The following is a 26640-nucleotide window of genomic DNA, read 5'->3' as shown; positions in this document are numbered from 1 at the left end:
GTGAGTTTGTGTCTATTAATTTCCTTATTATGTAATCTATATATGTTCATGTATGTGCAGGATCCGACTTGTGAAAATCTAATCATTCCAAAGAGAGTTTTACTCTCCTCAGTTAGACTTAAGTCCTTGCCCAATAATCAATTTGTATAGGAGAGCCTACAATTCAATAATTTTATGTCAAAGAACTTATCAATGTGGGTAGAAAATGCCTCGCATATGCCCACAAACGACTGAATTTCATAAGCTGTTTGCGATCTTCTCCCAATTGACTATCTCGGCCACTTTGGCCGGGTCAAGTCGGATGCCCTCGGCACTGATAATGTATCCAAGGTAGTGAACCTTGAATAGATAAAACTCTAACTTTTTCTCATTGACATAGAGTTGCTTTCCAGCAACGTCAAACCCTTCTCCACACCAATGTCATGCTGCTCTACCGTAGCTGAAAATACAAGTATGTCGTCCAAAAATATGAACACACACTTGCCAATCTTGCCAATCAAGTCCCTCAATATCTGCATCATCATGTGGTTGAATGTGGCTAGGGGGTTCGTCAAGCCAAAAGGCATGACCACAAACTCATAGTGGGCCTACTCTATACAAAAGGATGTCTTGGGAATGTCTCCCTCAACAATCCGAACCTAGTGGTATCCACTATTCAAATCTAATTTCGAGAATATCTTGGCTCCATTCTGCTGAAGTCTAAAGCCAAATGGTTGAATAACTGAATGCTGAAGTCAAACACTGAAAGCAGAGAACCTGACGCCGAATGGTTGAATAACTAAATGCTGAAGTCAAACACTGCTCTCTAAAATGTAATCAATCCGAGGCACACGAACTTGCTTTTTGTGGTCAGCTTATTGAGTGCACGATAATCTACACACAATCGGAAAGAACCATCCTTTTTCCTGACAAACCGGATTAGGGCGGCAAACAAAGAGAGAGAGTATGCGAAGCAAACTAAGAGTTTAAAATTTTTGTCAAAAGCTTGGCATCTGTGTGTGTTTTAACGTTAGCATATGATTTGATGTTTTTTTTATATATAAAAATCGAAAGCTTGGCTTTGAATCGCACGGAGAGAGATTATGCGAAGCAGATGAAGAGTTTTAAAAAAAAAATCGAAACCTTAGTGTCTATAGAGTTTTAAAAAAAAACAAAACCTTAGCATTGGTGTATCTTTTAACGTTAGCATATGAATTTAAACTTTAGAAAATTAATTAATTAATTGAGCTCGTTAGAGCTCAATTAATTAATTAATATAATGAGCTCGATTAATTAATTAATGTAGCTAGCTTGAATATGTTAGAGGCTAAAACACAAAGGTGAGGAGGAAAGAAATCCTAGTGAAGCTTACTTAATAAGTTATTGGCTCACCGCCAATAACTTATTAGTGGTGAAAACACAATGGTGAGGAGGAGTGAAGCTTACCAAATAAGTTATTGGCTCACAACAACAAACACGTCGTGGTGTCAAACAAGCTATCAATTTTATCCTCATCAACACTAATCAAAACAACAAAGATAATTAGTGAAGTTCATAGATAGATACTCAAAGATATTGCAAATGAGTTACTTGCTCACCTTTTGGTGGGCTGTTGAACTCTGATTTTTTACTTTATCACCAACGTTTGACCAAAACAAAAGGGTTCGATCCACTATCAGCATTATGTTAAGAACACTTCTTGTGAAAGAAACTTCAATAACCCTCAGGCAAGCAGGCTATGGGGGATGAAAACGCTCCATAATGGCTACTAGGTGTGCAGAGAGAGAGAGAGAGAGAGAGAGAGAGAGCACTAGTACAGAGAGAATATGATACATGACTCAATGATGTGATGTTATATTTCCTCAATCAAGTACAATACCTTTATAGGTATAAATGTTCAACTCGTGACATAATTGCTTATGTCAAACACAAAATATCTAGATTTAGTGGGTTGCCATACAAACACACACATAACCACGTGAGTGTTCACAGCCCTTTAGGGGTTGTTCACACACACATAAGGACACATAAACAGGGGTACACACACATGATGAGACATGTACAAGGGCTTGTTCACACACACGAAGCTCTCAAACACTCTTTTCCTCCTCCTTCACAAATATCCATGCTCCCTTCCTCCATCCTCGAGGTATGGGGAATTCTCCCTTTAATTTTCTTCATGAGACGTAGGGGTGAAGAGTATGTTCTCATGTGCATCAATCAAAAATAGACCGTGAGAGTCGTTACTAAGAGATCTCCATAACTCCTCTTTTCATTAATAACCATCGACCTTTTTCACGACACCAAATACATGTGTCACCTTCCCTTCACGACATCAATAAAAAACTTGAAATGCAAATGAAAAATAACATGCAAATTTATTTCCATCTCTTAGCAATACTTTGATGTGTATTCCTAATTATCTTTATTGTGTTTACCCCAAGTACTTAAACTTTTAGGAAAAAATGAGTTAGTTATCAGTAGGTTTACCCCCACTAATTACTTCTCAAAGAAGTTCATGGGGGCAAAAATTTTTTGGCCTTCGTGAACTTTCCAACTGTACATAAGTTATGCCAAAATTTGATACTTATCCTTATTTAAATAAACTGAAATTGAAGGGGCAAAAAGTCAAAATGTATGCAATCCATTTTTCCCTTGTACAAAAATTACCAAACAATTTGTGGTTCATTATGAGACACGTAATGTCAACTGTAGCCCTCACCTAATTTAGGCCAAGAGAGGAAAGCTTTTACATTTAAGGTTTCACTGCAAAGAGTTGATATTCGCACCAAAATACACAATCTAGTTGGAAAAATACAAAGTTCTACATAATATAAGTTGTCTAGGGTCCTCATTCAGCAATCAAAGGCACAATCTAGTTGGAAAAATACAAAGTTCTACATAATATAAGTTGTCTAGTGTCTAAATTCATTGCAATCAATATGCTTTTGTGCCTTTGATTGCTGAATGAGGACCCTTCACTCTAATTAAAGGATTTTGCAATCAACTACAACCGAGGGTTATACAACCAATAAAGTAGCACAAGAGATTGACTTGCCTCTAATCTCACAAGAAAAACTCAATCACAAAAAACATGATCAAGCTTGCAAACAATCTTGATTTCTTGATGGGCAACAAATAAGAGAATGTAGAGGCCTTTGCCCCCTCCCATCAGGTATGTGAGCAGATTTAAATCAGATTATTGTTAAAGCACGTAACCTTTGCAAAGTGTACAATAGCATTGACTGAATCCCCAAGAAAAAAGTCATGTCTCATTTTGATGCTATACATATCACTGACAATGAATGCTAACATGAAGAGGAGATGGTGTGCCCATGTGTACTCTCAAATAGGATTAGTTAGAGGTGCCAATAGATGATCAGCCTACAATTTGTGGTTCATTATGAGACACGTAATGTCAACTGTAGCCCTTACCTAAGAGAGGAAAGCTTTTACATTAAGGTTTCACTGCAAAGAGCCGATATTCGTACCAAAATACACAATCTAGTTGGAAAAATACAAAGTTCTACAGAGTATAAGTTGTCTAGTGTCTAAATTCATTGCAATCAATATGCTTTTGTGACTTTGATTGCTAAATGAGGACCCTTCACTCTAATTAAAGGATTTTGCAATCAACTACAACCGAGGCTTATACAACCAATAAAGTAGCGCAAGAGATTGATTTGCCTCTAATCTCACAAGAAAAACTCAATCACAAAAAACATGATCAAGCTTGCAAACAATCTTGATTTCTTGATGGGCAACAAATAAGAGAATGTAGAGGCCTTTGCCCCCTCCCATCAGATATGTGAGCAGATTTAAGTCAGATTGTTAAAGCACGTAGCCTTTGCAAAGTGCACAATAGCATTGACTGAACCCCCAAGAAAAAGTCATGTCTCATTTTGATGCTATACATATCACTGACAATGAAAGCTAACATGAAGAGGAGATGGTGTGCCCATGTGTACTCTCAAATAGGATTAGTTAGAGGTGCCAATAGATGATCAGCCTACAAAGCTCTTGCTTGAGAACATCAAAACCAGCTTTGAGCGTAAAAGACACACACCATTTCAAACCACAAGAAACCAGTTTGAACATATAGAAGACACCATTTCAGACCACAAAAACTCTAAAAACTTAAATGCGGAGATCCCAAGTTCCAACCATCCCTCATAAGACCCAGAGTGATGGCACAAACCCACATCCTACTGTCAGCCCATTTTCTGTTTAAGAAATAAATAAATCGCTGGGCATTGCTATCTTTGTCATTATCTGTACACCATGAATGTTTCTAAAACTATGATTACAGCAGCTGGTTTGCAACAGTTTTAAAAGCCAAGATTGTAAATGGGGATCATATCAGTAGCTGGTTTGCACCACTGTGAAAGGCATTTTTTACACGAGGAGAACAGAACTATTACTATGGCCACGAAACAGTAACCCACTCAGTTGTTAATTTTTCCATGTAAGTTCCAAGTTTAGGCTTAAAAGGCTAGCATGTTTGAGACCCTCGTGAAGCCAAAATTGATTTGCCATGGCCTTGGGAAAACTCCCAAGTATCATTACATGCATCATATCTTTCTGACATCCTGACAGCTCATTCGGCAGGCTTTTCTTCTTCTGTGGGTTTCCGAATGTATTCTGGTTTCAGCTCATATTTGCCTTGATTTGGTCCTCTCTTATTGTAAGTACAAAGGTCACCCATGACTTCCTTCAAGAAGGCCTGTATGCAGGTCAGAACAACATGAGGAAACCTTGTAATGGAGGCTTACTAGGTACTTGTCAAGTAAACATTATCATCATAAAATTACCCACTCATACCTCTGGTTGTTGTGTTTCAGCCACAAGCTGTTTTAATGTCCAGTAGGGTTGTTGTTCAAAGAGCTTGAAGACCAAATCTTCAAGGTCTCCACGTTCAATCCTTATCCTCTTCGTCTCTGGAGCCTTGGCAATGGTTGCCTTTTTCTTCATCAAAACAGAAAGCAATAAAATTTAACAAACTTGTTGAGCTTCTGTAACAAAAACCAAAAGCTTAAACATACACTGCCAAATGTAGCTGCTTGCTTAAAATCTTGAACAAAGTTCAATCTTTAATAAGAGAAAATCCATGAATATTACCCATGTCACATACATCACACATAGTACCCATAGTCACGCATGGCCATGAAAGGGGGAACATGAGAGCTAGAAAAACACAAGGGAAAATAACTACGGCAGGGTGAGAACTAAGAACAAAACCAGTTTGGACAACATGGAGCTGCACACACACAAGCTTGAAGAGCATAGCAAGCTAGATAAGGAAAAACTTGGACCACTTGAAAGAGCCATCCATCTTACTGTTCTCGAGGTCAAAGAACTTATCGATGTGGCACTAGCCAACTGGGCAGTTGTACAAGTGACATGGCATCAACAAGGCATTCATAAGCATTACGCAGGCATTCATGAGCATCAAGTATTATCCAAGCATTTTACAGCATGTCCCCAAGCATGGCATTTCAGCATATAGCATGGCATTCAAGCATTGAGCAAGTAGAATGGGCAGCCAACTGGTATGGACAGCAGTTCAGCACCCGACCAGGTCATTTGGCAGCTGACCAGCAGCATAACACTCATATAAATAGAATCGCATCATTTCAGCATAGGATATCTTGCATTCTCTACAGTGTTTCCTTCCTAAGGAGCCAAGGGAGTCAGTAGATATGAGCACCGTTAGTGAGAAGATCACTCGTGAAGATCTTGCTGCAAGGTGTGTTTGAAAGCTACCTCCGAAGTATGGCAGCATGGTGTCTCACCATGGGATATCGGCCCAAGCCAGTCACCTTTGAGGAGTTTTGTAAACCGGCCTTCAGCCTTCACACAAACCAAAGGGCGGTGCAAAAACAAACTTACACACAAAACACTTCAACACCTAGAAAAAGGAAAGCAAACAGGGGGAGCTAGAGTGCTCCTGCAAACAATATACAAACACCGATTGGCCCCAAAACACAGTGGCGCCCCTTGCGGTATTTCTTTAATAGATTATAAGAGCATTGAATACAATAAGGCTAGAAACTCAGCCGTCCCAGTAGAACTCATGAAGCCTGCAAAGACCCTGCATCATGGCTTCATGTTCACTCGACATCCACAAACAATTCCAGCTATTGTTCACATCAAAAGACTCCCACACATTGAGACCTGCATTCAGAAGCTTTCTCCCATGATCAGGGCTGCCACAACCATCCATAGCCTCTCACCCTATAAACAGCATCACCCCCTGACACATCCAGTGCTCTTGCTTCACAACAACATGCACACAGTTGTACTTGCAGCCAACCAAAACAGCCCATAAACAGTCTTAAAATAGTCCCGGTCGTGCGCCTCCTTCAGCCCACCTCCTTCCAAGAGCGAGAGAAAAAGAGAGACCTGTTCAGCCCTGCGCCTCCCCTCTTGCAACGGCCTGCAGACCTGCGCTGCGGGGGGGAGAGAGAGAACAGTCCTGCCTTGCGCTTTCTACAGCCCGACTCCTTTCAAGAGAGAGGGGGCATGAGAATACCTGTCGGTTGTGCGCCTCCTGCAGCCAAAAAGAGGGAGTTCGTCCAAAAATAGCATAGGAGTCATCATCCCTCCCAAAAGGGCCACGATTCACCAAAAAGAGTGTTATTTTATTTTTAAAGGTTTTAAACCTTTTGTCCCCTCCCCCCACACGGGGTAGTAAAAAGAAACCTTAAAAATTCCTAGAGTCACCTTTGACCCCAAAAACTAAACCAATCTATCCATGAAGCTATTGCCCCAAACTGATGCCATTCACACTGTCCACCATGTTCCCATGCACACTTGCATAATGTCAAGAGTGTTGGTCATGTCCACTCCCGGCTAGTTCAGGTGTGAACCCAGCTTACTCAAGGGCACTTTTTCCCTGTGACTGGACACAGGTTTTTTCCCCGTGTGAACACACTTATGTGTGTTCGGCACTTAGCCCTAGGCTTTTTAGTACTAACTTGTACTTTCATTTCATATTATTATTGAGTACATCTGATGGGGAGAAACCTGAATTAGGGTTAGAGTTCATTCATGGGAGACATACACAGAGAAGCAAGGGAGAGAGAGAGAGAGAGAGTTGTGGGGATAAGTCAACTCATGAAAAGCATAAGTGTGTGACTCCCCTATCACACATGTATATTGCACTAGTACACATAGTGCACTTAGTACATTAAAAGTACTAAGTGTACTATGTACTATAACTTATGGGCTTGTACACACTATAAGGGTGGGCATAACGCCTTTACCCCAACAACCTCCCACTTAAAGGCAAAGTGCCCTTAAGTAAAGGAAAAGAAAAATCAGCATGTACATGATAATATACAAGGCCATATCAAGGCTGAAAATGGTCTCATCCAATGCCCATCAAGTGTCTGCAATGAGCAAACCGCTCCGGAGGCAAACTCTTCGTCAACAGATCAGCCGGGTTGTCATCCGTATGAATCTTAACAAGCTGAATTTGCTTGTTCTCTATCACCTCTCTGATGAAGTGATACTTCACATCCACATGCTTCGTCTTTGCATGAAAGACAGGGTTCTTTGCCAACTGGATGGCACTCTGACTATCACAATGCAACAATGGAATATCCCCTGTATAGCCCAAATCAACCACTAACCGAGATAGCCATAATGCCTCCTTGCAAGCCTCTGTGGCTGCAATATACTCGGCCTCTGTAGTAGATAAGGCTGTGCACTTCTGCATCCTGGATATCCATGACACAGCACCTCCTGTGAATGTAAACACATAACCGGTAGTAGACTTCCGGTTATCTGGATGACCGGCATAATCCGAATCCGTGTAACCATGCACTAATGCATCCTGTTTGCCAAAGCAAATGCACAAATCCTGTGTGCCCTTCAGGTATCTCATGACACCTTTCACTGCTTCCCAATGCTTCTTGCCAGGGTTGGCCATGTATCTAGAAACCACTCCCACTGCAAATGCAATGTCCGGCCTAGTAGCAACCATGGCATACATGAGACTGCCACAAGCTGAAGCATACGGAATCTTGGCCATATCAGCCCTGTCTCTATCTGACTGTGGGCTGTCCATAGCACTGAGTTTCACATATGGAGGCAAAGGAGTACTAGCCTTCTTCCCCCCGTCCATATTGAACCTCTGCAAAACTTTGCCAATATATTCCTTCTGAGACAAATACAACACATGCTGATTTCTGTCCCGAAGTATCCGCATACCCAAGATGTGATTTGCATCACCCAAATCCTTCATATCAAAGGTTTCATGCAGCCTCTTCTTCAAGGCATCCATCTCTTTACGAGATTTCCCGGCAATCAACATATCATCAACATACAAAATGAGAATCAATAGACTGCCATCCAAAGCTTTCTTGGTGTACAAGCAGTGATCTATGTCACTTCTCCTGAATTTTTGTGATTTCATGAATGTATCAAATTTATGATACCATTCTCGTGGTGCCTGTTTGAGCCCATAAAGGCTCTTTTTCAGCTTGCATACAAGCTTCTCCTTTCCACTTACTGCATAACCCTCTGGCTGCTGCATATATATCTCCTCATGGAGATCACCGTGAAGAAAAGCAGTCTTCACATCCATCTGGATCAAGTCCAGATCATCATGCGCAACCAAAGCCAACACAGCTCTAAGTGTGGTCATTTTGACCACTGGAGAGAAGATCTCCTCAAAGTCCACACCATATTCCTGCTTGAAGCCCTTAGCCACTAACCTGGCTTTGTATCTTGGCTTTGCATCTGGTGCAACTTTGAGCCTGTATACCCACTTGCATGGCAAAACCTTCTTGCCTGCAGGCAAAGGCACCAACTTCCATGTTCCATTTTTATGCAGAGAATCCATCTCTGACTTCATGGCACGCTCCCATAGAGCCTTGTCTGCCCTCTGTAAAGCCTCTTTATAACATGAGGGCTCCCCACAGTCAGTAAGCATCAAGTAGTCAACCCCTGGAACAAACCTGTCAGGGACTCTGGAGGGTCTAGTGGACCTCCGTACCCAATGACCATCATTTGCAGGTTGCTGTCCAGCCTGCATATCACCCATTGGTGGCTCCTGTTCCATGCCATAAGGCTGAAAAATCATGCCCGGTATCTCCTCTAACTGTGGTATATCCATAGGGATATCTTCTGCCATATCTGGCTGTCCATTTGGACCATTTTCAGCACCATTTAAGGGCTGGTTTTCCTGCTGTAATGGCTGATTTACAGCCCTTTGTTGTTGTCCATGATGTCCATCATCATCAAAGATGACTCTGCCAGGCTCCTGTTGCCTTGCAGGCTCCTTATACATGCATGTTTCATCAAAAATGACATCATTGCTGCGTATGATCTTTCTATTCATGGGATCCCAAAGTCTATACCCCATTTCACCTCTGTCACCATATCCTAGGAATATGCATTTGTGAGACTTAGGATCAAGTTTGGTGCGCATTTCCCTGCGTATGTGCACGTACGCAACGCAACCAAACACTCTCAAGTGCTTGTATGACGGAGGCTTCCCTGTCCATACTTCTTCTGGCACTTTCCCACCAAGCCTCGTGTTAGGTGACCTGTTTATAAGGTGAACGGCTGTCATAACAGCTTCAGCCCAAAAACCATGAGGTAATGCAGCATGTGACAACATAGAACGGACCTTCTCCTGTATGGTCCTGTTCATCCTCTCTGCTGTCCCGTTTTGTGGAGGATCATAAGGAGTAGAAAGCTCCCTCTTGATGCCTTTAGCATCACAAAAGTCCTGAAACTGTTTGGACATATACTCTCCACCATTGTCGGAACGCAAAGCCTTCAGTGTTTTACCAGTTTCATTCTCAACAAGAGCAACAAACTTCTGAAACACTGAGAATGTATCACTCTTCAAACGAAGAGGATAAACCCACACCTTGCGTGTGGCATCATCAATAAAAGACACAAAGTATTTTGCCCCTCCCAAAGAAAGCTGAGGCATCTCACATACATCTGTATGCACAAGCTCTAATTGAGCATCTTTCTGTCCAAGAGCTTTCTTGTGGGGGCACTGTAGTTGCCTACCATATATACAATGCTCACAAAATTGAAAACTTGAAAACTTTAGAGAAGGCAAGTAACCCAAACGAGACAATTGCTCCATTCCTTTGACACTCATGTGTCCCAACCGGCTATGCCACATAGAGATTTCCGGCAGCTCGGTTGCATTTACATTAGCATGGTGACAAACACCTGCATGCATAAAGTAAAGAGTGTCCACCTTAGAGCCTCTGGCAACAACCAGTGAGCCCTTACTAATTTTCCACTTTCCACTACCAAATGTGGTAACATAATCAGCATCATCAAGCTGTCCAGTAGAAAGCAGATTCTTCTTGATCTCAGGCACATGCCTGACATCATGGAGCATAAGCTGTGAGCCATCTGAAAATACAAGCCTCACATCACCTCTGCCAAGAATTTTGCATGCATGGTTATCACCCAAATAAACCACTCCTTCATTGCCAGCAGTGTACCTGACAAACAAGTCTCTGCAACCTGTGACATGAAAGGAGGCACCTGAATCAATGATCCATGAGTGCATACCATGACCACCTGTAAGAAGTGAATGGGCATCAAGTGAAGAAGTAAAGAGGACCTCATCCTCACTGCCACCTGCATGTGACACATTGATTTCTTCGATCTTGACTCCACTTTTGCCCTTTGGCTTTACATCTTTGGCTTCATCCTTCTCTTTGTCTTTGCCTTTTCCCTTTTCCTTTTGATCATTTTTCCATTTGTAGCATTGTTTTTTAATGTGTCCCTTCTTGCCACAATAATGGCATTCCAAATCCTTTTTGGAGCGAGACTTGCTCCTTCCCCTTTCTTGGCTTTTCCCCCTTTGCTGGGATCTCCCACGTGCATTCATTGCATTGGACTTGCCAACAGAGTTGTTTTTCCTGTTCATTTCTTCTTGAAGAAGAGCACCCTCAACATCTGCATATGACAGCATAGCATTTGAATTGCTAGTGGCTGTCCTGAATGTGTCCAAACTCTCTGGCAAAGTGCATAACAAAAAAGTGGCTTTGAACTCATCGTCCATTGCCAACTTTTGATTAATGACTTGGCTGACAATACCATTAAACTCATTGAGATGGGTTGTCATAGAAGCCCCTTCCTTCATCTGAAGACCTATGAGTTTCTTCAACCAATACACTTTGCTTGAGGCACTTTGTTGGGCATACAAGTCCTGCAATCTCTGCCACATTCCCCAAGCTGTCTTCTCTTCACGAATGCTGAAAAGTAAAGAGTCTGACACAGACAACATGATAGTAGATCTTGCCAGCTCATCCATATCTTCCCACTCTTCAGCAGTAAGAGAAGCGGGCATTACACCCCTTTCTTTGATAGGCTTGCGCTGCTTTTTCTGGAGCAACACATTGTAGCACTGGGTTTGCCAAATATCATAATTCTGCGAGCCTTCAAGCTTCTTGATGTGAAGCAATGAAGAGCTCTCACCTGTGGTTGCCATAGCAATATGCAACCTTTAATGCCTGACTCCCTGCAAATGTGCAAACACTGCACCCAACTGCACCCAAAGCACACAAAGTGCTCACAAATGTTCTCCCAAGCTTTATCTCCCACTGCGGAAGCAAGAATGCAACTTTTCTCCCACTTTTTGTGATGAAAACACCAAAATCTGGTTGCTGCAGATTTTGGACAGCACCTTAAATGTGCTCTTTTGCCCTTCCAAAGTACTGTACAACAGTACCAAGTGCTTACAAATGATGTACCAAACCTGTATCGGCAATTTCAGCAGCTGAAATTGAATCTTTTGATCACTCAAAACAGTGTACAGCCATGCCAAAACATGCACAAAGCTGTGCCAAATCTGTACCAGGAGGTACAATAGCAATAAATGCTCTCCTGGCTGTCCAAATGAGTGAAAATCAGACTTTTACAGTCCCGTACACTGCATACAACAGTCCCGAACAGAAATTGGGCAAAAGCCCTTTGACTGCAAGCTGATTTTTGAGGATTCAAGGCATAAATGTCTTGCCTGCTGCTTTGCCAAGCTCAACAAGCATACAAACTTGAAAAGCCCCTTGATTTGAGATCAATTTCTGATCATGCATGGTACATTGACGCACATGAAGGCATCCAGAGTGTTCACGATGCTTCCCCCTGGCCACATATACATCAAATACATGAAAGCCCCTTGATTTACAGGCACATTGAGTGCTTGTAAGGCATCAGCACATTATCCACAGCATCAAATGCGATCGCCTGCATGCAAATCAGCCAAATCGGCACAAAAGCCCCTTGATTTGCATTGCAATTTGCTGCAATTTGCTGCAATTTTGCCCAAATGTGCGATTTTTCACATCATACAGCATGTATGAGTGCTTAATTGCACAATTACATCAAAAGCCCCAAATTTCGACACCCAATTTCCTGCAAATTGATCCTGATTGTGACCAATGTCACCCAATTTTGCCAATTTTGCTCAAAAATTGAGCAATTGGGCACCTGTACCTGCTCAATTGATTAAATTGATAAGAAATTCGCAAAAAAATTAGAGGCAAATACCTCTGAAATTTCTGATTTTTTCTGATTTGCAGGTTGATTTCTGTTGCAGGAGAGGGGGGCAATTCTTGCTGATATTGCTGCAGAAAGAGTGCTGCTATTGATGCTGTTGCTGATGCTTCTGCAGCTGTAGCTGATGCACGGCACGGGCTTATGAATGAATGTGCTGTTGAGGTTGATGCAGAGATGTTACCTGGCTGTACACCCACGCTGCAGGCTGCCTACGACTAGTAGCCTTCGCTTACTTGTAGAAGACCTACGCAGCCATAGCCCAGCCAGCGCAGCCCGTCCAGGTGACGTGGCGCTGCCACGTGGCACCTGCGACTACTGCAGAGGCGGCTGATGGGCACAGGCGGCAGGCATGGCACGGGCGGGCAGTCCAGCATGCGCACAAAACGGCGATCACTTGAGCCGGCGCACAAAACAGCTGCGAACCCCAAAAGCGCTACACGTAATTGCTCACGTAGCTAGCCGTCGACCAACGCAACGCTGCCTTCGTGTTTCCGCCCACCTGCCTGCAACTTCTTCGCTCGCTTTTTGGACCAGCCGACGCTACACGCCTTGTGTCAAGTCGTCCTTCGCTTCACTTAGCGCTGGCGCCTTCTACACGCCTGAAGTCGACGCTTTTGTGTCCAGGTCCCTTGCTGCAAGCCTAAGTAGTCGACTGTGCTGATGACGCTTCTCACCAGCGATGGCCCTCCCTCTTGCGCCAAGCTTGGCCAGACCTCGTGGCTGTTGGGCAGCCCACGCTGGTTGGCTGGGCGGAGAAAGGCGACCAGAATTCAGCACGACCAGTACGACTGCTCCAGGGCTCTGATACCAGTTGATGGGGAGAAACCTGAATTAGGGTTAGAGTTCATTCATGGGAGACATACACAGAGAAGCAAGGGAGAGAGAGAGAGAGAGTTGTGGGGATAAGTCAACTCATGAAAAGCATAAGTGTGTGACTCCCCTATCACACACGTATATTGCACTAGTACACATAGTGCACTTAGTACATTAAAAGTACTAAGTGTACTATGTACTATAACTTATGGGCTTGTACACACTATAAGGGTGGGCATAACGCCTTTACCCCAACATACATCTTTTCCAACACTCACGTTTCTCTGTGCTTGAGGTTGTGTGTGTGTGTGTGCAGGCTAGCTGCCCTCCTACCCAACATTGGTATTAGAGCAGGGTGCTACTAGGGTTAGGGTTACCCCCATTGCCCTTGAGCTTCTCCTCTTGCTTCAGCCTATTGCACACATCAGAGCATTACGGTTAGGGTTTTTGAGCATTAGGGTTAGGGTTTCCCCTATTGCCCTCTGTCGCCGCCCTCAGATCCGTCATCGCCCCTGCACCACCCTGCATCGTACGACGCTGCCCAGCCCCGCCCTAGTCCACTGCGCCTCAGATCTGTGAGCCGACTTGTACTGTCGCCTCCCGCTGACTACACTTTGCGCCTCCCAGTTTGCTAAGCCGACTGGACCTGTGCCTCTGCCGCTGCCCAATTCACCTGCGCCGACTATAACTACGCCGCCCTCAAATCTGGTCGCCACCTGCTTCAGTATGCCAGATCTACGCCGCCGCCATCGCTACCTGTCAGATCTGCACACCCTGCTCCATATCTACGTCACCCTACTGAACTGTTGTGCGCCGCCTCACCCTGCCCTCGCCTATTGTACCTGTTGCCCAACTGCAACTCCACTATCCCTTACAGATTTCAGGTTTGTGGGATTTGCAAATTTTGACCTAAAATTGCTAAAAATTAGCAAATTAGTTGCATTAATTTTGGGCTTTTCACCATTGAGCCTGCAATTGCAACATTGGCACACATTGGTGTTGGGGTAAAGGCGTTATGCCCACCCTTATAGTGTGTACAAGCCCATAAGTTATAGTACATAGTACACTTAGTACTTTTAATGTACTAAGTGCACTATGTGTACTAGTGCAATATACATGTGTGATAGGGGAGTCACACACTCATGCCTCATGAGTTGACTTATCCCCACAACTCTCTCTCTCTCTCTCTCTCCCTTGCTTCTCTGTGTATGTCTCCCACATGACCTAACCCTAACTGTTTCTCCCCATCAACTGTTGTTGGGGTAAAGGCGTTATGCCCACCCTTATAGTGTGTACAAGCCCATAAGTTATAGTACATAGTACACTTAGTACTTTTAATGTACTAAGTGCACTATGTGTACTAGTGCAATATACATGTGTGATAGGGGAGTCACACACTCATGCCTCATGAGTTGACTTATCCCCACAACTCACTCTCTCTCTCTCTCTCTCCCTTGTTCTTCTCTGTGTATGTCTCCCACATAACTCTTAACCCTAACTGTTTCTCCCCATCAACTGGTATCAGAGCTTCTGTGATGCAGAGGATTGAAAGCATTTGGGTACATTCACAGCTGACATGCAGTAAGGTTTACTTCACGAAGTAGGGGAGGTCCAGGACGTAGAGGAGAAAATACGCCCATGCAACGCCTGAGAGGCCACCGAAAAAGAATCCTCCGGCGAAGCTTGCCCACCCTTCCGCAGTCTGCAGCTTGTCAGCCTCCTCCTTCCGCCCCCTCAGAGTCAGCGACGGCGCAATGGATGGCGCCCCCTCTGCCAAAGGTATGAGCCTCTTTCTCGCAAGCTTTCCAAGCAGCATCTCTCTTTGCCTATGTCTTGGGCTGCTCTCTTTGAGGATACTCATGCCTGAGGAGTCCCTCATCTGCATCAGATTTCTGCAGCAGCACCAAATTTGCAACAACAAAATTCAGCCTGCAAATTGAAGAAAAATCAGAAATTACAAGGTATTTTCCTCAATTTTTTTTTGGGATTTGCAATTGAGCAAGTACAATCAACAATTGAGCAGGTACAGGTGCCCAATTGCTCAATTTTTTGAGCAAAATTGGCAAAATTGGGTGACATTGGTCACAATCAGGATCAATTTGCAGGAAATTGGTCACAATCAGGATCAATTTGCAAGAAATTGGATGTCGAAATTTGGGGCTTTTGATGTAATTGTGCAATTAAGCACTCATACATGTTGTATGATGTGAGAAATCGCACATTTGGGCAAAATTGCAGCAAATTGCAGTGCAAATCAAGGGGCTTTTGTGCCGATTTGGTTGATTTGCATGCAGGCGATCGCATTTGATGCTGTGGATAATGTGCTGATGCCTTACAAGCACTCAATGTGCCTGTAAATCAAGGGGCTTTCATGTATTGGATGTATATGTGGCCAGGGGGAAGCATCGTGAACACTCTGGATGCCTTCATGTGCGTCAATGTACCATGTATGATCAGAAATTGATCTTAAATCAAGGGTCTTTTCAAGTTTTTATGCTTGTTGAGCTTGGCAAAGCAGCAGGCAAGACATTTATGCCTTGAATCCTCAAAAATCAGCTTGCAGTCAAGGGGCTTTTGCCCAATTTCTGTTCGGAACTGTTGTATGCAGTGTACAGGACTGTAAAAGTCTGATTTTCACTCATTTGGACAGCCAGGAGAGCATTTATTGCTATTGTACCTGCTGGTACAGATTTGGCACAGCTTTGTGCAAGTTTTGGCATGGCTGTACACTGTTTTGAGTGACCAAAAGGTTCAATTTCAGCTGCTGTACTTGCCGGTACAGGTTTGGTACATCATTGGTGAGCACTTGGTACTGCTGTACAGTACTTTGGAAGGGCAAAAGAGCACATTTAAGGTGCTGTCCAAAATCTGCAGCAACCAGATTTTGGTGATTTCATCACAAAAAGTGGGAGAAAAGTTGCATTCTTGCTTCCGCAGTGGGAGATAAAGCTTGGGAGAAAAAAACTGTGAGCACTTTGTGTGCTTTTGGTGCAATGTTTGCACATTTGCAGGGAGTCAGGCATTAAAGGTTGCATATTGCTATGGCAACCACAGGTGAGAGCTCTTCATTGCTTCACATCAAGAAGCTTGAAGGCTCGCATAATTATGATATTTGGCAAACCCAGTGCTACAATGTGTTGCTCCAGAAAAAGCAGCACAAGCCTATCAAAGAAAGGGGTGTGATGCCCGCTTCTCTTACTGCTAAAGAGTGGGAAGATATGGATGAGCTGGCAAGATCTACTATCATGTTGTCTGTGTCAGACTCTTTACTTTTCAGCATTCGTGAAGAGAAGACAGCTTGGGGAATGTGGCAGAGATTGCAGGACTTGTATGCCCAACAAAGTGCCTCAAGCAAAGTGTATTGGTTGAAGAAACTCATAGGTCTTCAGATGAAGGAAGGGGCGTCTATGACAGCCCATCTAAATGAGTTTAATGGTATTGTCAGCCAGGTCATTAATCAAAAGTTGGCAATGGACGATGAGTTCAAAGCCACTTTTCTGTTATGCACTTTGCCAGAGAGTTGGGACACATTCAGGACAGCCACTAGCAATTCGCATGCTATGCTGTCATATGCAGATGTTGAGGGTGCTCTTCTTCAAGAAGAGATGAACAGGAAAAACAACTCTGTTGGAAAGTCCAATGCAATGAATGCACGTGGGAGATCCCAGCAAAGGGGAAAAAGCCAAGAAAGGGGAAGGAGCAAGTCTCGCTCCAAAAAGGATTTGGAATGCCATTATTGTGGCAAGTGAAGGGGAGAAACCTGTAATTAGGGTTTAGAGTTCATTCATGGGAGACATACACAGAGAAGCAAGGGAGAGAGAGAGAGAGAGTTGTGGGGATAAGTCAACTCATGAAAAGCATGAGTGTGTGACTCCCCTATCACACATGTATATTGCACTAGTACACATAGTGCACTTAGTACATTAAAAGTACCAAGTGTACTATGTACTATAACTTATGGGCTTGTACACACTATAAGGGTGGGCATAATGCCTTTACCCCAACAACCTCCCACTTAAAGGCAAAGTGCCCTTAAGGAAAGGAAAAGAAAAAATCAGCATGTACATGATAATATACAAGGCCATATCAAGGCTGAAAATGGCCTCATCCAATGCCCATCAAGTGTCTGCAATGAGCAAACCGCTCCGGAGGCAAACTCTTCGTCAGCAGATCAGCCGGGTTGTCATCCGTATGAATCTTAACAAGCTGAATTTGCTTGTTCTCTATCACCTCTCTGATGAAGTGATACTTCACATCCACATGCTTCGTCTTTGCATGAAAGACAGGGTTCTTTGCCAACTGGATGGCACTCTGACTGTCACAATGCAACAATGGAATATCCCCTGAATAACCCAAATCAACCACTAACCGAGATAGCCATAATGCCTCCTTGCAAGCCTCTGTGGCTGCAATATACTCGGCCTCTGTAGTAGATAAGGCAGTGCACTTCTGCATCCTGGATATCCATGACACAGCACCTCCTGTGAATGTAAATACATAACCGGTAGTAGACTTCCGGTTATCTGGATGACCGGCATAATCCGAATCCGTGTAACCATGCACTAATGCATTCTGTTTGCCAAAGCAAATGCACAAATCCTGTGTGCCCTTTAGGTATCTCATGACACCTTTCACTGCTTCCCAATGCTTCTTGCCAGGGTTGGCCATGTATCTAGAAACCACTCCCACTGCAAATGCAATGTCCGGCCTAGTAGCAACCATGGCATACATGAGACTGCCACAAGCTGAAGCATACGGAATCTTGGCCATATCAGCCCTGTCTCTATCTGACTGTGGGCTGTCCATAGCACTGAGTTTCACATATGGAGGCAAAGGAGTACTAGCTTTCTTCCCCCCGTCCATATTGAACCTCTGCAAGACTTTGCCAATGTATTCCTTCTGAGACAAATACAACACATGCTGATTTCTGTCCCGAAGTATCCGCATACCCAAAATGTGATTTGCATCACCCAAATCCTTCATATCAAAGGTTTGATGCAGCCTCTGCTTTAAGGCATCCATCTCTTTACGAGATTTTCCGGCAATCAACATATCATCAACATACAAAATGAGAATCAAGAGACTGCCATCCAAAGCTTTCTTGGTGTACAAGCAGTGATCTATGTCACTTCTCCTGAATTTCTGAGATTTCATGAATGTATCAAATTTATGATACCATTCTCTTGGTGCCTGTTTGAGCCCATAAAGACTCTTTTTCAGCTTGCATACAAGCTTCTCCTTTCCACTTACTGCATAACCCTCTGGTTGCTGCATATATATCTCCTCATGGAGATCACCGTGAAGAAAAGCAGTCTTCACATCCATCTGAATCAAGTCCAGATCATCATGCGCAACCAAAGCCAATACAGCTCTAAGTGTGGTCATTTTGACCACTGGAGAGAAGATCTCATCAAAGTCCACACCATATTCCTGCTTGAAGCCCTTAGCCACTAACCTGGCTTTGTATCTTGGCTTAGCATCTGATGCAACTTTGAGCCTGTATACCCACTTGCATGGCAAAACCTTCTTGCCTGCAGGCAAAGGCACCAACTTCCAAGTTCCATTTTTATGCAGAGAATCCATCTCTGACTTCATGGCACGCTCCCATAGAGCTTTGTCTGCCCTCTGTAAAGCCTCTTTATAACATGAGGGCTCCCCACAGTCAGTAAGCATCAAATAGTCAACCCCTGGAACAAACCTGTCAGGGGCTCTGGAGGGTCTAGTGGACCTCCGTACCCAATGACCATCATTTGCAGGTTGCTGTCCAGCCTGCATATCACCCATTGGTGGCTCCTGTTCCATGCCATAAGGCTGAAAAATCATGCCCGGTATCTCCTCCAACTGTGGTATATCCATAGGGATATCTTCTGCCATATCTGGCTGTCCATTTGGACCATTTTCAGCACCATTTAAGGGCTGGTTTTCCTGCTGTAATGGCTGATTTACAGCCCTTTGTTGTTGTCCATGATGTCCATCATCATCAAAGATGACTCTGCCAGGCTCCTGTTGCCTTGCAGGCTCCTTATACATGCATGTTTCATCAAAAATGACATCATTGCTGCGTATGATCTTTCTATTTATGGGATCCCAAAGTCTATACCCCATTTCACCTTTGTCACCATATCCTAGGAATATGCATTTATGAGACTTAGGATCAAGTTTGGTGCGCATTTCCCTGCGTATGTGCACGTACGCAACGCAACCAAACACTCTCAAGTGCTTGTATGACGGAGGCTTCCCTGTCCATACTTCTTCTGGCACTTTCCCACCAAGCCTCGTGTTAGGTGACCTATTTATAAGGTGAACGGCTGTCATAACAGCTTCAGCCCAAAAACCATGAGGTAATGCAGCATGTGACAACATAGAACGGACCTTCTCCTGTATGGTCCTGTTCATCCTCTCTGCTGTCCCGTTTTGTGGAGGATCATAAGGAGTAGAGAGCTCCCTCTTGATGCCTTTAGCATCACAAAAGTCCTGAAACTGTTTGGACATGTACTCTCCACCATTGTCGGAACGCAAAGCCTTCAGTGTTTTGCCAGTTTGATTCTCAACATGAGCAACAAACTTCTGAAACACTGAGAATGTATCACTCTTCAAACGAAGAGGATAAACCCACACCTTGCGTGTGGCATCATCAATGAAAGACACAAAGTATTTTGCCCCTCCCAAAGAAAGCTGAGGCATCTCACATACATCTGTATGCACAAGCTCTAACTGAGCATCTTTCTGTCCAAGAGCTTTCTTGTGGGGGCACTGTAGTTGCCTACCATATATACAATGCTCACAAAACTGAAAACTTGAAAACTTTAGAGAAGGCAAGTAACCCAAACGAGACAATTGCTCCATTCCTTTGACACTCATGTGTCCCAACCGGCTATGCCACATAGAAATTTCCGGCAGCTCGGTTGCATTTACATTAGCATGGTGACAAACACCTGCATGCATGAAATAAAGAGTGTCCACCTTAGAGCCTCTGGCAACAACCAGTGAGCCCTTACTAATCTTCCACTTTCCACTACCAAATGTGGTAACATAATCAGCATCATCAAGCTGTCCAGTAGAAAGCAGATTCTTCTTGATCTCAGGCACATGCCTGACATCATGGAGCATAAGCTGTGAGCCATCTGAAAATACAAGCCTCACATCACCTCTGCCAAGAATTTTGCATGCATGGTTATCACCCAAATAAACCACTCCTTCATTGCCAGCAGTGTACCTGACAAACAAGTCTCTGCAACCTGTGACATGAAAGGAGGCACCTGAATCAATGATCCATGAGTGCATACCATGACCACCTGTAAGAAGTGAATGGGCATCAAGTGAAGACGTAAAGAGGACCTCATCCTCACTGCCACCTGCATGTGACACATTGATTTCTTCGATCTTGACTCCACTTTTGCCCTTTGGCTTTACATCTTTGGCTTCATCCTTCTCTTTGTCTTTGCCTTTTCCCTTTTCTTTCTGATCATTTTTCCATTTGTAGCATTGCTTTTTAATGTGTCCCTTCTTGCCACAATAATGGCATTCCAAATCCTTTTTGGAGCGAGACTTGCTCCTTCCCCTTTCTTGGCTTTTCCCCCTTTGCTGGGATCTCCCACGTGCATTCATTGCATTGGACTTTCCAACAGAGTTGTTCTTCCTGTTCATCTCTTCTTGAAGAAGAGCACCCTCAACATCTGCATATGACAGCATAGCATGCGAATTACTAGTGGCTGTCCTGAATGTGTCCCAACTCTCTGGCAAAGTGCATAAAAGAAAAGTGGCTTTGAACTCATCGTCCATTGCCAACTTTTGATTGATGACCTGGCTGACAATACCATTAAACTCATTTAGATGGGCTGTCATAGAAGCCCCTTCCTTCATCTGAAGACCTATGAGTTTCTTCAACCAATACACTTTGCTTGAGGCACTTTGTTGGGCATACAAGTCCTGCAATCTCTGCCACATTCCCCAAGCTGTCTTCTCTTCACGAATGCTGAAAAGTAATGAGTCTGACACAGACAACATGATAGTAGATCTTGCCAGCTCATCCATATCTTCCCACTCTTCAGCCGTAAGAGAAGCGGGCATCACACCCCTTTCTTTGATAGGCTTGTGCTGCTTTTTCTGAAGCAACACATTGTAGCACTGGGTTGCCAAATGTCATAATTCTGCGAGCCTTCAAGCTTCTTGATGTGAAGCAATGAAGAGCTCTCACCTGTGGTTGCCATAGCAAAATGCAACCTGTCAATGCCTGACTCCCTGCAAATGTGCAAACACTGCACTCAAGATGTGCAAACACTGCACCCAAAGCACACAAAGTGCTCACAAATGTTCTCCCAAGCTTTATCTCCCACTGCGGAAGCAAGAATGCAACTTTTCTCCCACTTTTTGTGATGAAAACACCAAAATCTGGTTGCTGCAGATTTTGGACAGCACCTTGAATGTGCTCTTTTGCCCTTCCAAAGTACTGTACAGCAGTACTAAGTGCTTACAAATGATGTACCAAACCTGTACCGGCAATTTCAGCAGCTGAATTTGAACCTTTTGATCACTCAAAACAGTGTACAGCCATGACAGAACATGCACAAAGCTGTGCCAAATCTGTACCAGCAGGTACAATAGCAATAAATGCTTTCCTGGCTGTCCAAATGAGTGAAAATCAGACTTTTACAGTCCCGTACACTGCATACAACAGTCCCGAACAGAAATTGGGCAAAAGCCCCTTGACTGCAAGCTGATTTCTGAGGATTCAAGGCATAAATGTCTTGCCTGCTGCTTTGCCAAGCTCAACAAGCATACAAACTTGAAAAGCCCCTTGATTTGAGATCAATTTCTGATCATGCATGGTACATTGACGCACATGAAGGCATCCAGAGTGTTCAAGATGCTTCCCCCTGGCCACATATACATCAAATACATGAAAGCCCCTTGATTTACAGGCACATTGAGTGCTTGTAAGGCATCAACACATTATCCACAGCATCAAATGCGATTGCCTGCATGCAAATCAACCAAATCGGCACAAAAGCCCCTTGATTTGCACTGCAATTTGCTGCAATTTGCTGCAATTTTGCCCAAATGTGCAATTTTTCACATCATACAGCATGTATGAGTGCTTAATTGCACAATTACATCAAAAGCCCCAAATTTCGACATCCAATTTCCTGCAAATTGATCCTGATTTGACCAATTTCCTGCAAATTTATCCTGATTGTGACCAATGTCACCCAATTTTGCCAATTTTGCTCAAAAATTGAGCAATTGGGCACCTGTACCTGCTCAATTGCTTGAATTGATAAGAAATTCGCAAAATTGAAGCAAAAATACCTCTGATTTTCTGATTTGCAGGCGAGTTTTTGTTGTTGCAAGAAAAGTGGGGTTGAGGAATGCTGCTGCCTAGATGAATGCTGCTGCTGTGTACTGGACAGCACCTGGGGGGGTGTCGAGGTCAGCTGGTGGGCAGCAAGGGCAGCCGTACAGCAGGCTGGGCAGCCTGTGGGGCTGCGTGGGCTGGCTGGGCAGCCCTATGGGGCTGTGCTGGCTGGCTGGGCAGCCCTGTGGGCTGGCTGAACAGCTGGGGCAGCTGGCTGGAGCTAGGCGACCAGCTCAAGAGGCTACCAGGAGCAAGGCGACCAGCTGAGAAGAGGCGGCCAACAGAAAAGGAAGCAGCCAGCAGCAGAAAGAGGCGACCAGCAGAAGGGCAGCCAGCAGGAGAGCACGACCAGCAGAAGGGGGAGAGAGAGGGACAAACACCTGCTCTGATACCAGTTGAAGGGGAGAAACCTGTAATTAGGGTTTAGAGTTCATTCATGGGAGACATACACAGAGAAGCAAGGGAGAGAGAGAGAGAGAGTTGTGGGGATAAGTCAACTCATGAAAAGCATGAGTGTGTGACTCCCCTATCACACATGTATATTGCACTAGTACACATAGTGCACTTAGTACATTAAAAGTACCAAGTGTACTATGTACTATAACTTATGGGCTTGTACACACTATAAGGGTGGGCATAATGCCTTTACCCCAACAGCAAGAAGGGACACATTAAAAAGCAATGCTACAAATGGAAAAATGATCAAAAGGAAAAGGGAAAAGGCAAAGACAAAGAGAAAGATGAAGCCAAAGATGTAAAGCCAAAGGGCAAAAGTGGAGTCAAGATTGAAGAAATCAATGTGTCACATGCAGGTGGCAGTGAGGATGAGGTCCTCTTTACGTCTTCACTTGATGCCCATTCACTTCTTACAGGTGGTCATGGTATGCACTCATGGATCATTGATTCAGGTGCCTCCTTTCATGTCACAGGTTGCAGAGACTTGTTTGTCAGGTATACTGCTGGCAATGAAGGAGTGGTTTATTTGGGTGATAACCATGCATGCAAAATTCTTGGCAGAGGTGATGTGAGGCTTGTATTTTCAGATGGCTCACAGCTTATGCTCCATGATGTCAGGCATGTGCCTGAGATCAAAAAGAATCTGCTTTCTACTGGACAGCTTGATGATGCTGATTATGTTACCACATTTGGTAGTGGAAAGTGGAAAATTAGTAAGGGCTCACTGGTTGTTGCCAGAGGCTCTAAGGTGGACACTCTTTACTTTATGCATGCAGGTGTTTGTCACCATGCTAATGTAAATGCAACCGAGCTGCCGGAAATTTCTATGTGGCATAGCCGGTTGGGACACATGAGTGTCAAGGGAATGGAGCAATTGTCTCGTTTGGGTTACTTGCCTTCTCTAAAGTTTTCAAGTTTTCAGTTTTGTGAGCATTGCATATATGGTAGGCAACTACAGTGCCCCCACAAGAAAGCTCTTGGACAAAAAGATGCTCAGTTAGAGCTTGTGCATACAGATGTATGTGAGATGCCTCAGCTTTCTTTGGGAGGGGAAAAATACTTTGTGTCTTTTATAGATGATGCCACACGCAAGGTGTGGGTTTATCCTCTTCGTTTGAAGAGTGATACATTCTCAGTGTTTGAGAAGTTTGTTGCTCTTGTTGAGAATCAAACTGGCAAAACACTGAAGGCTTTGCGTTCCGACAATGGTGGAGAGTACATGTCCAAACAGTTTCAGGACTTTTGTGATGCTAAAGGCATCAAGAGGGAGCTCTCTACTCCTTATGATCCTCCACAAAACGGGACAGCAGAGAGGATGAACAGGACCATTCAGGAGAAGGTCCGTTCTATGTTGTCACATGCTGCATTACCTCATGGTTTTTGGGCTGAAGCTGTTATGACAGCCCTTCACCTTATAAATAGGTCACCTAACACGAGGCTTGGTGGGAAAGTGCCAGAGGAAGTATGGACAGGGAAGCCTCCGTCATACAAGCACTTGAGAGTGTTTGGTTGCGTTGTGTACGTGCACATACGCAGGGAAATGCGCACCAAACTTGATCTAAGTCTCACAAATGCATATTCCTAGGATATGGTGACAGAGGTGAAATGGGGTAGAAATGGGGTATAGACTTTGGGATCCCATGAATAGAAAGATCATACGCAGCAATGATGTCATTTTTGACGAAACATGCATGTATAAGGAGCCTGCAAGGCAACAGGAGCCTGGCAGAGTCATCTTTGATGATGATGGACATCATGGACAACAACAAAGGGCTGTAAATCAGCCATTACAGCAGGAAAACCAGCCCTTAAATGGTGCTGAAAATGGTCCAAATGGACAGCCAGAGATGGCAGAAGATATCCCTATGGATATACCACAGTTAGAGGAGATACCGGGCATGATTTTTCAGCCTTATGGCATGGAACAGGAGCCACCAATGGGTGATATGCAGGCTGGACAGCAACCTGCAAATGATGGTCATTGGGTACGGAGGTCCACAAGACCCTCCAGAGCCCCTGACAGGTTTGTTCCAGGGGTTGACTACTTGATGCTCACTGACTGTGGGGAGCCCTCATGTTACAAGGAGGCTTTACAGAGGGCAGACAAAGCTCTATGGGAGCGTGCCATGAAGTCAGAGATGGATTCTCTGCATAAAAATGAAACATGGAAGTTGGTGCATTTGCCTGCAGGCAAGAAGGTTTTGCCATGCAAGTGGGTATACAGGCTCAAAGTTGCACCAGATGCAAAGCCAAGATACAAAGCCAGGTTAGTGGCTAAGGGCTTCAAGCAGGAATATGGTGTGGGCTTTGATGAGATCTTCTCTCCAGTGGTCAAAATGACCACACTTAGAGCTGTGTTAGCTTTGGTTGCACATGATGATCTGGACTTGATTCAGATGGATGTGAAGACTGCTTTTCTTCACGGTGATCTCCATGAGGAGATATATATGCAGCAGCCAGAGGGTTATGCAGTAAGTGGAAAGGAGAAGCTTGTATGCAAGCTGAAAAAGAGTCTTTATGGGCTCAAACAGGCACCAAGAGAATGGTATCATAAATTTGATACATTCATGAAATCTCAGAAATTCAGGAGAAGTGACATAGATCACTGCTTGTACACCAAGAAAGCTTTGGATGGCAGTCTATTGATCCTCATCTTGTATGTTGATGATATGTTGATTGCCGGGAAATCTCGTAAAGAGATGGATGCCTTGAAGCAGAGGCTGCATCAAACCTTTGATATGAAGGATTTGGGTGATGCAAATCACATTTTGGGTATGCGGATACTTCGGGACAGAAATCAGCATGTGTTGTATTTGTCTCAGAAGGAATACATTGGCAAAGTTTTGCAGAGGTTCAATATGGACGGGGGGAAGAAAGCTAGTACTCCTTTGCCTCCATATGTGAAACTCAGTGCTATGGACAGCCCACAGTCAGATAGAGACAGGGCTGATATGGCCAAGATTCCGTATGCTTCAGCTTGTGGCAGTCTCATGTATGCCATGGTTGCTACTAGGCCGGACATTGCATTTGCAGTGGGAGTGGTTTCTAGATACATGGCCAACCCTGGCAAGAAGCATTGGGAAGCAGTGAAAGGTGTCATGAGATACCTGAAGGGCACACAGGATTTGTGCATTTGCTTTGGCAAACAGGATGCATTAGTGCATGGTTACACGGATTCGGATTATGCCGGTCATCCAGATAACCGGAAGTCTACTACCGGTTATGTATTTACATTCACACGAGGTGCTGTGTCATGGATATCCAGGATGCAGAAGTGCACTGCCTTATCTACTACAGAGGCCGAGTATATTGCAGCCACAGAGGCTTGCAAGGAGGCATTATGGCTATCTCGGTTAGTGGTTGATTTGGGCTATACAGGGGATATTCCATTGTTGCATTGTGACAGTCAGAGTGCCATCCAGTTGGCAAAGAACCCTGTCTTTCATGCAAAGATGAAGCATGTGGATGTGAAGTATCACTTCATCAGAGAGGTG

At 44.1% G+C, this 26640-nt stretch overlaps 1 protein-coding gene across 2 annotated transcripts in view; it reads right to left on the bottom strand.

Moving 5' to 3' along the window:
* Positions 1-4095: 4095 nt before the first annotated feature.
* Positions 4096-26640, bottom strand: part of LOC147607451 (Transcription initiation factor IIF, beta subunit) — a 44102-nt gene continuing 21557 nt past the window's right edge. For both annotated transcript variants that reach the window (XM_086790274.1, XM_086790275.1), the window contains 2 exons: positions 4801-4944; positions 4096-4702 (listed from right to left, as the gene is read on the bottom strand). In XM_086790274.1, coding sequence (XP_086646400.1) covers positions 4577-4702; positions 4801-4944 — 270 coding nt within the window. In that variant the 3' untranslated portion in view covers positions 4096-4576. The remainder of the gene's footprint in view (positions 4703-4800; positions 4945-26640) is intronic.

This window comes from Cibotium barometz, chromosome 55 (genome assembly GCF_041138505.1).
Source record: "Cibotium barometz isolate CiBa-2024 chromosome 55, ASM4113850v1, whole genome shotgun sequence".
NCBI lineage: Eukaryota > Viridiplantae > Streptophyta > Polypodiopsida > Cyatheales > Cibotiaceae > Cibotium > Cibotium barometz.
The sequence above is the reverse complement of the archived record's forward strand: the minus strand, read 5'-3'. Positions and strand labels throughout refer to the sequence as shown.